The sequence below is a fragment of the Schistocerca serialis genome, chromosome 1 (assembly GCF_023864345.2).
Source record: "Schistocerca serialis cubense isolate TAMUIC-IGC-003099 chromosome 1, iqSchSeri2.2, whole genome shotgun sequence".
Classification (NCBI taxonomy): Eukaryota; Metazoa; Arthropoda; class Insecta; order Orthoptera; family Acrididae; genus Schistocerca; species Schistocerca serialis.
This window is the reverse complement of record NC_064638.1, coordinates 719,738,862-719,752,362: the sequence shown is the minus strand read 5'-3', so window position 1 is coordinate 719,752,362 and position 13,501 is coordinate 719,738,862. Positions and strand designations below refer to the sequence as shown.

The window sequence follows — 13,501 nt, the reverse complement described above, 5'->3', positions numbered from 1 at the left end:
AAGGGTGGTAAAAAGAAGAACATTGTGATGAGATTAGCACAGACAACTCAGGTTAGCCATTTCACGAAAGGAAGCAATCTACAGGTGCTGTCACTGGGTAAAAACACATAATATCCTACTTTGTAAAATATGACTTATTGTCAACTTCTGGCTGTAATTTTCAAAATATTTTCTGTGTGTGTGTGTGTGTGTGTGTGTGTGCGCGTGTGTTTATTTCTCATACCTTTAATTTGTCTTTTATAAACAGAAATTTTACTTTTACATGACGATATTTCACTACTGCAAACTAATATTTCTGATTACACTATAGTCAAAACTTACTAACATTTTGATGATAATTTATAGCCTTTTGTAATTTTTGCGTCACCAGCCTCACAGCCTCCAAGTCCTTTGCACTCATTCTTCAATTCTGGACCAGCTGCCCGATGAATAGCACCATCCACTTTAAGAAAACAAGGGAATACCAAAGTAAAGAAATGTTAAATATTCATTATAAACTAAAAAGGAAAATTCAAATATGGTAATGGAAGGCCATTGGTAGAATATTAATAATGGAAGAGACAGCTGATGCCCTGAGAAATCAATAGGCACATAAGACTGAGAATGTAAGTAGCTTTATGGCAATTCTTTCTTCAAAACTATACAGCAGACACACGCGCATGCACGCACGCACGCACGCACGCACGCACACACACACCTGCATGGCAACATCATCCTGAGAGACATGCAAAGGATATCTACTGAAAATATTTAGGTAAATATTTGTCAATGAATTTAATGAAGAGTATATGCAAAGAGAGACATATAGATTGCTCAGAGTTACTCTTGTAGTGTAGGAAAATACTTCCAAAATGAATGTGCAGTTTATCAGGTTCAGAGTAATACAACTGATTATTTTTAAATAAAGTTACTATGAAGATGTGGTGCACAAATTTTATTCACATGCTTTCCCACTGATATCTACGATCACAATTGTACTCACTGCAAGCCACTATATGGTGTGTATATAGTGTACCAGAATCGATCTACCCTCACATCTCCTTTTCCTTTTGCGAATGTTGTGAGGGAAGAAATACAGTAAATAATCTTCTGCATACACCTGCTTTTATTCCATTTTTTTCTGAGTATCAAGTAAAATATAGAATGTTGAGAGTAATATATTTTTGTTTTGTATAGCAGTGCAGGCTCACAGACTATTAAGAATATTAACAGCAACGGTCCTTTCCACATATGGCACATTTCTTTAACATCCCCACTGAGATTTTGTGAGGTTTTCTGGGATGTTCTCACATTGATTAAATAAACTCTAAACAAGCACTTCACAATGAACATATCTCTACAGGAATCAGTCTTCCCTTTTTTCAAATTAGTCCAGCTTGATAAGGACTCCTGTTGGACAACTCTACTGTCGTGCTAACACCTCTCCAAGAAGACTTCAGGCGGACCAGCTAGCTACTGTGGAATTCCACTGCCAGAGCTGGAATACTGCTGAGGTGGCACGGTGTGAGACCTCAGTCCGCCACAGCAGTGAGCTGAATTACCTCACATTTTGGCACAGTACTGCACTGCCTTCGTCCCTACGTGACCAGTAGTGGGGGTTGGTCACAACAAAGCTGGGTAAATCTACCATAAATACTCACAGTGCAGACCTAGCAGTATGACGTATTCCAATGCTACTGACACCGAGACATACTGGTATTTGATGCCAACAGACAGCCCAATGAAGATCACCCAGCCTCAACTACAGCCAGCTGCTGCTTATGACAGCTACTGGTCTGTGGGCTGCTCCTAGACCTAATGCTGCAGGGCTTGAATTATCCAGTTGGGATCACCCCCAGAGTGACACCAACCAGCCTCTGCGCATCTCTGATTCAGAGTCTGTGCACCAGCTCTCCTCGCTTCTGACCCACTGTTGAACCACTGTCTGTCCAGTGTACACAAGTTCTGCCACTGCTTACTCGCGTCCAGCAGCCTCTGATGCTTCTTGCTTCACCCATGTTCTGGCTTTTGCATGGCACGGGCATTGTGCTACCTTGTCCCTACACTTCTGCCTAGCACCACAGCCCAGCCTGCCAGCGTCTGTCACAATCAACTGGCACATTCAGTATTTGGCCACCCATGTCGTATCAGTATCTGATGCTGCGTCAATGGAGAATGGTTACCACACAAGAAAACTTGCTGTCTTATGCTGAGTGGAGCAGCTGCTGCCATCTTCACAACAATGTTCCCCGACACCGAGTGTCGCAGGGTCGTGCCTGACGACATTCAAGTCACCACCAACACCACAGTACAACAGTCTCAATGAGTATAGATTGTTACTACTGAGGGAGCATTTCTGATCTGACAACTGACAACCTTGGGACTGGTAGTAAGAACCCTACGTGTTGCACAGCATCCTGAATTGACCATCTTGGCTTACGTTGTGTCCACAACTATGCAGCAATTACATTGGTGCCATAAGTGCTGCCAGCAATTACAATGGTGTCAGGAGAATCAGTGACATTGAACAGCAAGCAACTTCATCATCATATTGTGGTGAATGATGGTGAGTGACAACAAATTGTTTGTTTTCTGTCCCAGTGGTTAAAAATGTCTGGTCGTTTGTTTGGGAGAATCGCGTTCAGAGTTTAGTTCATGAAAGTGGACTCAGGCAATGATTTGAAGGAGTTTGGGGAGAACACTAGAGAACATGCTGATACGCACCCAATTAGGTGTGTACAATGTAATTTGCTGGGCACAGTACTGTTGTTGTTGTTGTTGTTGAGGTCTTCAGTCCTGAGACTGGTTTGATGCAGCTCTCCATGCTACTCTATCATGTGCAAGCTTCTTCATCTCCCAGTACCTACTGCAGCCTACATCCTTCTGAATCTGCTTAGTGTATTCACCTCTTGGTCCCCCTCTACAATTTTTACCCTCTACGCTGCCCTCCAATACTAAATTGGTGATCCCTTGATGTCTCAGAACACGTCCTATCAACCGATCCCTTCTTCTAGTCAAGTTGTGCCACAAGCTCCTCTTCTCCCCAATTCTATTCAATACCTCCTCATTTGTTATGTGATCTACCCATCTAATCTTCAGCATTCTTCTGTAGCACCACAATTTCGAAAGCTTCTATTATCTTCTTGTCTAAGCTATTTATCGTCCACGTTTCATTTCCATACATGTCTACACTCCATACAAATACTTTCAGAAACGACTTCCTGGTATTTAAATCTATACTCGATGTTAACAAATTTTTCTTCTTCAGAAACGCTTTCCTTGTCTACATTTTATATCCTCTCTACTTCAACCATCATCAGTTATTTTGCTCCCCAAATAGCAAAACTCCTTTACTACTTTAAGTGTCTCATTTCCTAATCTAATTCCCTCAGCATCACCCGACTTAATTCGACTACATTCCATTATCCTCGTTTTGCTTTTGTTGATGTTCATCTTATACCCTCCTTTCAAGACACTGTCCATTCCGTTCAACTGCTCTTCCAAGTCCTTTGCTGTCTCCGACAGAATTACAATGTCATCGGCGAACCTCAAAGTTTTTATTTCTTCTCCATGGATTTTACACCTACTCCAAACTTTTCTTTTGTCTCCTTTATTGCTTGCTCAATATACAGATTGAATAACATTGGGGATAGGCTACAGCCCTGTCTCACTCCCTTCCCAACCACTGCTTCCCTTTCATACCCCTCGACTCATAACTGCCATCTGGTTTCTGTACAAATTGTGAATAGCCTTTCACTCTCTGTATTTTACCTCTGTCACCTTCAGAATTTGAAACAGAGTATTCCAATCAACATTGTCAAAAGCTTTCTCTAAGTCTACAAATGCTAGAAACGTAGGTTTGCCTTTCCTTAATCTTTCTTCTAAGATAAGTCGTAGGGTCAGTATTGCCTCACGTGTTCCAACATTTCTACGGAATCCAAACTGATCTTCCCCGAGGTCGGCTTCTACCAGTTTTTACATTCGCCTGTAAAGAATTCGCGTTAGTATTTTGCAGCAGTGACTTATTAAACTGATAGTTAGGTAATTTTCACACCTGTCAACACCTGCTTTCTTTGGGATTGGAATCATTATATTCTTCTTGAAGTCTGAGGGAATTTCACCTGTCTCATACATCTTGCTCACCAGATGGTAGAGTTTTGTCAGGACTGGCTCTCCCAAGGCTGTCAATAGTTCTAATGGAATGTTGTCTACTCCGAGGGCCTTGTTTCGACTCAGGTCTTTCAGTGCTCAGTCAAACTCTTCACACAGTATCATATCTCCCATTTCATCTACATCTACATCCTCTTCCATTTCGATAATATTGTCCTCCAGAACATCACCCTTGTATAGACCCTCTATATACTCCTTCCACCTTTCTGCTTTCCCTTCTTTGCATAGAACTGGGTTTCCATTTGAGCTCTTGATATTCATACAAGTGGTTCTCTTTACTCCAAAGGTCTCTTTAATTTTCCTGTAGGCAGTATCTATCTTACCCCTAGTGAGATAAGCCTCTACATCCTTACATTTGTCCTCTAGCCATCCCTGCTTAGCCATTTTGCACTTCCTGTCGATCTCATTTTTGAGACGTTTGTATTCCTTTTTGCCTGCTTCATTTTTATACTTTCTCCTTTCATCAATTAAATTCAATATTTCTTCTGTTACCCAAGGGTTTCTACTAGCCCTCGTCTTTTTACCGATTTGATCCTCTGTTACCTTCACTATTTCATCCCTCAAAGCTAACCATTCTTCTTCTACTGTATTTCTTTCCCCCATTCCTGTCAATTGTTCCCTTATGCTCTCCCTGAAACTATGTACAACCTCTGGTTCTTTCAGTTTATCCAGGTCCCAGCTCCATAAATTCCCACCTTTTTGCAGTTTCTTCAGTTTTAATCTACAGTTCATAACCAATAGATTGTGGTCAGTGCCCCTGGAAATATCTTACAATTAAAAACCTGGTTCCTAAATCTCTGTCTTACCATTATATAATCTATCTGATACCTTCTAGTATCTCTAGGGTTCTTCCATGTATACAACCTTCTTTCATGATTGTTAAACCAAGTGTTAGCTGTGATTAAGTTATGCTCTGCGCAAAATTCTACCAGGCGGCTTCCTCTTTCATTTCTTAACCCCAATCCATATTCACCTACTACGTTTCCTTCTCTCCCCTTTCCTACTCTCGAATTCCAGTCACCCATGACTATTAAATTTTCATCTCCCTTCACTACCTGAATAATTTCTTTTATCTCATCATACATTTCATCAATTTCTTCGTCATCTGCAGAGCTAGTTGGCATATAAATTTGCATAACTGTAGTTGACTTGGGCTTCGTGTCTATCTTGGCCACAATAATGCGTTCACTATGCCGTTTGTAGTAGCTTACCCATACTCCTATTTTTTTATTCATTATTAAACCTACTCCTGCATTACCCCTATTTGATTTTGTATTTATAACCCTGTATTCACCTGACCAAAAGTCTTGTTCCTCCTGCCACCGAACTTCACTAATTCCCACTATATCTAACTTTAACCTATCCATTTCCCTTTTTAAATTTTCTAACCTACCTGCCCAATTAAGGGATCTGACATTTCACGCTCTGATCCGTAGAACGCCAGTTTTCTTTCTCCTGATAACGATGTCCTCTTGAGTAGTCCCTGCCCGGAGATCCGAATGGGCGACTATTTTACCTCCGGAACATTTTACCCAAGAGGATGCCATCATCATTTAATCATACAGTAAAGCTGCATGCCTTCGGGAAAAATTACGGCTTTAGTTTCCCCTTGCTTTTAGCTGTTCGCAGTACCAGAACAGCAAGGCCATTTTGGTTAGTGTTACAAGACCAGATCAGTCAATCATACAGACTGTTGCACCCGCAACTACTGAAAAGGCTGCTGCCCCTCTTCAGGAACCACACGTTTGTCTGGCCTCTCAACAGGAGGCTGTGTTAGTATTTGTGGACAACCTGTTGACAGCTGTGACTTATTGGTAAGAGACAGTTGTTACATATGGTTAAGTTACACTTCATACAAGATAAGAAAGTTAATAAATGTTCAAAGATTAGAAGTGTTGAGGAAAAGCTTACTGCAGCATCATAGGAGATAAAATATTTGCAGATATTAACAGGAGCAGTTCAATCATGTCACAATGGCCAGCATGAATCCACCAAAAATTTCATGGACGGAGTAAGGGACTCGATTTTTTTTTTTGAGAAAAAGTGGGCACTGGGAATGAGACTGTAGGCAGAATAGGGTGCAGGACACGGAGGTACAGACAGGGAATAGCAAAAGGAAGGCCGAAGTTCTAAGCCCCCTGTTTAAGAAATTGTTCATCCAGGAGAATCATACAAACACATTATCATTTGACCATCGCACAGAGTCTCATATAGATGATAGTGTAATAAGCATCCCTAGTGTGGAGAAACAACGGAAAGAGATGGAAACAAATAAAGTCACCACGTCTGGATGGAATCCCAACTCGGTTTTACAAAAATTATTCTACGCCATTGGCCCCTTACTCAGTTTGCATTTATCGTTAATCTCTCAACCGGTGAAAGTGGCAAGCGACTGGAAAGAAGCGTAGGTGACTCCTGTTTGTAAGAAGGGTAAAAGAACACACCCACAGAATTACAGACCAATATCCCTAACATCGGTTTGCTGCTGAATTCTACAATATATTCCAATTTCCTAGGAACTGAAAAGCTCACGTCCACGAATCCGCACAGTTTTAGAAAGCATTACATGATATATTGCGAATTATGGACGAAGGGCAACAGGTAGATTCAATATTTCTAGATTTCCGAAAAGTATTTGACATGGTACCCCACTGCAGACGTTAACAAAGGTATGTTCGTACAGAATAGGCTCCCAGATATGTGACTGGCTTGAAGCCTTCTTAAATAACAGAACACAGTATGCTGCCCTCGATGACGAGGATTCATTGGAGACAGGGCAAACATCTGGAGCACCCCAGGGAAGTATGATAGGACTGCTGCTATTTTCTATATACACACATCAAAAATAGTTTTGCATCACCCCAGTTCCCAGACCACCTGAAGATAGTCATTGACTGTGGATACTGCATCAGAGACACACAGTCCCTTTGATTGTTAAGGATGTCACTAAACCCACCCAAAGATGTAAACAACAATGTATGAGCAGCGCCTATTAGACATAGGGGCTCCGACAGCCAATCAGTTCCAGTCATTCCACCAGGAAGGGGGTACACGGCTCATGTTGTCTGTAGTTCAACCATGCCTAGACGGTCAATACCACAGTTTGATCGCATCAGAATTATTAATTTGTGTCAAGAAGGGCTCTCAACAAGGCAAGTGTCCAGGCATCTCTCAGTGATGTTGTTCAGACATGGAAAGATACAGAGAGACAGGAACTGTCGATGGCATGCTTCGCTCAGGCCGCCCAAGGACTACTACTGCAGTGGATGACTGCAACCTACAGATTATAGCTCAGAGGAACCCTAACAGTAATGCCACCATGTTGAAAAATGCTTTTCATGCAGGCAAAGGACGTCATGTTATGACTCAAACTGTGCGCAATAGGCTGCATGATGCAAGACTTCACTTCCAATGCCCATGGTGAGATCCATCTTTGCAACGACGACACCATGCAACGCGGTACAGATGGGCCCAACAACATGCCAAATGGACTGCTCAGGATTGGCATCACATTCTCTCACCAACAAGTGTCGCATATGCTTTCAATCAGACAATCGTCGGAGGAGTGTTTGGAGGCAACCTGGTCACGCTGAATGCCTTAGACACAATGCCCAGCGAGTGCAGCAAAGTGGAGGTTTCCAGCTGTTTTAGGGGAGGTATTATGTAGGGCTGAGGTACACTGCTGATGGTCATGGAAGGCACCATAACGGCTGTACGATACGTGAATGCCATCCTCCGACTGATAGCGCAACCATGTCAGCAGCATATTGGCGAGGCATTCGTCTACATGGACGACAATTCGCGCCCCATCGTGCACATCTTTTGAATGACTTCCTTCAGGATAATGACATCGCTCGACTAGAGTGGCCAGCATGTTCTCCAGACACGAACCCTATCAAACATGCCTGGGACGGATTGATAAGGGCTGTTTATGGATGACGTGACCCACCAACCACTTGAGGAGTAGGACAATTTGGACCAACAGTGCCTTGATAAACTTTTGGATAGTATGCTACGACGAATACAGGCATGCATCAATGCAAGAGAATGTGCTACTGGGTATTAAAGGTACCTGTATGTACAGCAATCTGGACCACCACCTCTGAAAGTCTCACTGTATGGTGGTACAACATGCAATGTGTGGTTTTCATGAGCTATAAAAGGGGCGGAAATGATGTTTATGTTGATCTCTATTCCAATTTTCTGTACAGGTTTCGGAACTCTCAGAACCAAGGTGACGCAAAACTTTTTTTGATGTGTGTACATAAATGATCTGGCAGACAGGGTGGGCAGCAATCTGTGGTTCTTTGCTGATGATGCTGTGGTGTACAGGGAGGTGGCGAAGATAAGTGACTGTAGGTTAATACAAGATGACCTAGACAAAATTTCTAGTTGGTGTGATGAATGGCAGCTGGCTCTTACTGTACAAAATAGTAAGTTAATGTGGACGAGTAGGAAAAACAAACCCGTAATGTTCAGATATGGCCTTAGTAGTGTCTTGCTCGACACAGTCACGTTTTTTAAATATCTGGGTGTAACTTTGCCAAGAAATATGAAATGGACCAAGCATATGAGGATTGTGGTATGGAAGGCAAATGGTCGACTTCGGTTTATTGGAAGAATTTTAGGAAAGTGTTGCATATAGGATGCTAGTGTGACCTATTCTTGAGCACTGCTCAAGTGTTTGGGACCCACACCAGGTCAGATTCAAAGAAGATATCAAAGCAATTCAGAGGCGAACAGCTAGATTTGTTACCAGTAGGTTTGATCAGCAAGCAAGTATTACGTATATTCTTCAGGAGATTAAGTGGGAATCCCTGGAGGGAAGAAGACCATTCATTTTGAAGAACACTACTGGGAAAGTTCAGTTAACTGGTATTTGAAGCGGACTGCAAAATGATCCCACTACCGCCAACATACATTTCGTACAAGGACCATGAAGATAAGATATGAGAAATACAGAGGTATATAGAGTGTCGTTCTTCCTTCGCTCCATCTGAGAGTGGAATAGTTAAGGAAACATCTAGTTGTGGTACAGGGCACCCTCTGCCACACACCGTGCGGTGGCTAGTGAAGTATGCAGCATAGCTAATCATCAAGCAGCAACGGGGGACCCAGGACTGTCAAATGGCATTCCCAGTAAAGTTTAGCAAAATTGATACAAGTGAAGAGGTGAAATTTTGCTTAACTGACTTAGTGGGTGGAAGAGAAGACAATGTTTTGTTAGACACAGGTGTGCAATTGTCTATGGCAAGTTTGGCCCGATGGGCGAAACGCAGTATAACCCACCGTGGCATAAGTTATGTGGAGTTATGGGGTAATGACCCATGTTTCCTGGGATTGGCAATATTGGATTTTCAGGCGGGGAGAAAGAATTTCCAGGAATGCATGGAAGTTTTCCCTCTTATTGGTGATGGTTACTGTGTGCCCTTAAGGTTGGATTATCTGTATAAACAAGATGCTAAAACTGACCCTGGGCAACTCACAGTACAAGTCAGTGGGACAATGTTTCATCTAGGGAAAACTGTTCTCGGGACCACACTTCTCGCACATGATTAACCAATTAGGTTGCATGTAAGGTCACTAAAGATGAATACATGCAATTAAATACTGAAATGTATGGGAAAACAGCTACAGATGAGTGTAGGAATTGATTTGCCAGTAAACGTATTATGTGTCATTGAGCCACTGAGAGAGGAGATGAATGAGACAAAACATGGTGTGTTGTAAGTGTTCAGGAAATAAACATTGAGCAGGTGGTGACTGTCAGAATAGGTAACTTTGGGACTGAAGACTTGGATTTGCCTAAGGTTTTGCTGGTTGCCAATTTAGAGATTTTAGAAGATAATTATCTGGATAGAATGAATTTGGACCCTAAGCATTAGCGAGCCTCAAGTATAACGGCATTGCGGGCGAAAGTGAAACACTCAGAAAGAATGCACAAATTAGCAATGGTGGAGTTGTTCTTACAGTTTGAAGAACTGTTTAATCCTCATGGGCCTTTTCCAGTGACCACAATCATACAACAGAGAAAATCAACTGGGAATGAATCGGACATGAACTATAAACCACAATGTGTACATCATCATGTGCAGTCTGTGATGGAGTAGTTCGTTAAGCATGTGCTACAGGATGGCACTACTGAAGAAAGTACTTGTCCTTGCGGAGAACCAGTCATAATTGTATCAGAGCTTATTGTTATTGCTGTGACTACAGATAATCTTAATAATTGTATGATTATGGATACATTTCCAGTCCCATAAGTAATTGAAACCTTACACAATTTGGGGCAGTGCAAGTATTCTTCCACCTTGTATCTACAAAGTGGCTACCATTAGCTAGAACTGGCACCGTAGGACCAACCAAAAGTGATGTTTAAGGTCCCTACGGCACACTACCTGTATTGTCATAGACCATTTGGGTTCAAAAATGCACCAGTCACATTTCAGCATTTGTGGGATGGAGTTTTGTGAGGGCTGAATCCAAGGCAGTGTATGGTGTGTTTGGACAATGTAACTGTTTTCGCGAAGGATATGGAAGAGCATGTGCTATGCGTTTAAGGAAGTATTTAAGAGGCTAACAATATAATTGTTTATGTAAAGGACAAGGAGGAGAATGTGCTACACTTAAGGGAAGTATTTAAAAGGTTACATACAACACACCTGACACTAACTATAGAGAAGTGTCACTTTGCATTACAAGATGTGCAATATTTAGGGCAAGTGGTTAATCACTATGGAGTACGGACAGATCATAGGTTAGTGAGAGCCATAGAAGATTTTCAGGGTTAGCAAATTAGTTCAATTAATTCATCCCAAAGTTTGTGGAAATAGCATGACCTCTCACTCACTTGAAAAAAGATATGCATACCAGAATGTGAAGAAGTGCTCAAAAAATTGAAAGAATTGTTGACAACTAGTATGGTACTGGTTTTTCCAAATTATGAGTGTGTGTTCATGTTGTCATGGGATGTTAGTAATCATGAGCTTGGCTGCATATTAAGCTAAGAAATAGATTGGATAAAACATGTGGTTCTCCATGACTAACATTAGTTGAAAACTGCAAAGAGAAATTATTCCTCCACTGAGAAGGAAATGGTGAGCCTCATTTACGGTGTGACATACTTCCAGTACTATCCACAGTGCAAAAAATTTAAAGTTATCACGCATCACATGACATTAAAATGATTATTGGGTTCATCTAATAGGCCATCATATTGGTCAATGAGGCTAATTGAATCCCATTTTGACATAATTCATAAGCCGGGAAAGAATCATAGGAATATGGAATATAGATGGCCTCAGTAGGAAGATTGGTGTGGTGTTGTGGAGAGAAGATCACTCTGTGATGGAGTGGCAGAAAATGCAAGTTGTTGTCAAGGACTGCAAATTATTTGCAATGTAAAGCAATGCACAAAGATGTGCTATGTAAGAAAACAAAGGTCATACTGCAAGTTGTTCTAGCTATGATGTGTGACGAACTACTGAAAGTGTTGCCAGGACATGGGGTTCGTAGAACTACAGGACTGGTTGCATTCCAGTGAGCAGGATGTGGAGCAATACATGAAGAAATGTGTTCCATGTGCAGAGCATGCTGAATCGAGTTACCTGTGTATTCCATTGCAAATATTACTGGAGGGTAGTAGGCCATTTAAAATTATTATTATTATGGAATCTTAGGTTCTTTTTCACAAACACCAGTAGGGAACTGCTACATGCTGACAACCATACACCACTTCTCATGCTACATGGTAATGGTAGCTATCCTGGATCAGAAAGCCAACAAATGGTGTGGTAACAGCTGTTCAAGTTTGGTGTTCCAAAAATGTTGGCTACAGACTGGGCATCAATTTTATGTTGGAGCTGATGTAATAGCTGTGTCATCTATTGTGCATTCGGAAGTTAACAACAAGTGCACGGCACCCACAGTCAAATTGAAGAACAAAGTGTGTGCATTGGATAGTGGGAGAAATGTTAAGCCACTATGTAAATAGCCATTATGATGAGTGGGATACACTATTGCCATATGTGGTTGCAGCTTATAATTTACCAAAGATACACCAAAGTAAAGGCCTAGCCCCAAACACCGTAGTATATGGTCAGAAAATGGTATTACTGTTCAAGACATGTAAAACTAATGTGCAGAAGAATGGAGAGTCAGTGTGAAATTTCAAAAGCACATTGTGGAAGGTATGGAAGCAGGTACAGAAAGCCAATGCAAAGGACCTCAAACACAGGACTGGACAGCGTAGTGGAATGCAAAGCTACCTGAGTACTTAGTAGGACAGCGGGTAATGTTGACAAATCTGTATACTCCAAAAGGAAGGACAAACAGTTGTTCATGTCATATCAGGGTCTGTATCAAGTAACTGAAATGACCTCACTAGTGAACTGTCTATCCATCCTACGGTCGTACAAGGTAGAGCAAACTGAGTCCGCGCAAACTACGTGCACATTTGTGTATCAAATAAGAAAGGAAGTTATGGCAATGAAAAAAAAGATAGTGTATTATGAAGTTTGGGGGCTTTGTTACAAGAATTGTTTTTATGAAGGATTTGTTTTAATTTGTATTTTTGCACGAGATTATACCAAGCTCCAAATCATACAGATAGAGAAATATATGATGTATGGGTGATGTAGTTTTTGTGTATTTTGTTTGGAGTCTTGCTTATGTTTCTAGTTAGGGTTGAAATTTGAGGGTTCATTTTAGTTCACATGATAGTTCCAGGAGATGATGTTTGTTTACTTTGTTATGTAGTGTAAGTGGTGTATAGTTATGAATATTTTCAGATTTTAGATTTAAGTATAACATGGGGAGTGAAGTGATGCGCAGTTGCATGTAGTGTAGCGTTGAAGAAACTGTGGCAGTTGAGTTGTTTTGGTATGCAGTGATTCGGAAACATGTTTATTTAATCATAGGGCACAGAGGAAACAGTACTCGATAAGTAGGCTGATAGCAGAGGAGCTACAGTGATGTAAGTGAGAGAAAGTTACTATTTGCCCATACAGAATGGTCCAAAGACGGATCCCCACAAAATGTCCTTGTTACATAACCTCATTTTCAGCGGTTAGGACGTCAATGGGTATACTCCGTATATACTCCAGTTACAGCTATCACAAATTGCTGTGAGCAAGGGTGGTTTAAATTGAAAGAATGATTAGGGCCATGGGAGAAAGAGTTCCTACTAAATGGTACAGAATGTGACATCCTGGAACTCAATTTTTGGCTTCTAGCAACAATAACAGAGACTACGGCTCTGCGTCTAATATACCAACTGCAGCATCTACCCGACAAAGCTTTTACGGTATATCTATTAGGAACATCACCTTCCTGAGCAATACCTAGGATTCCG

The 13,501-nt window shown here is 41.4% G+C and overlaps 1 protein-coding gene across 5 annotated transcripts in view; it reads right to left on the bottom strand.

Moving 5' to 3' along the window:
- Positions 1-13,501, bottom strand: part of LOC126481313 (ADP-ribose glycohydrolase MACROD2-like) — a 100,533-nt gene that overhangs the window by 50,985 nt on the left and 36,047 nt on the right. For all 5 annotated transcript variants that reach the window (XM_050105002.1, XM_050104977.1, XM_050104985.1 and 2 more), the window contains one exon: positions 326-442. In XM_050105002.1, the coding sequence (XP_049960959.1) occupies positions 326-442 (117 nt within the window). The remainder of the gene's footprint in view (positions 1-325; positions 443-13,501) is intronic.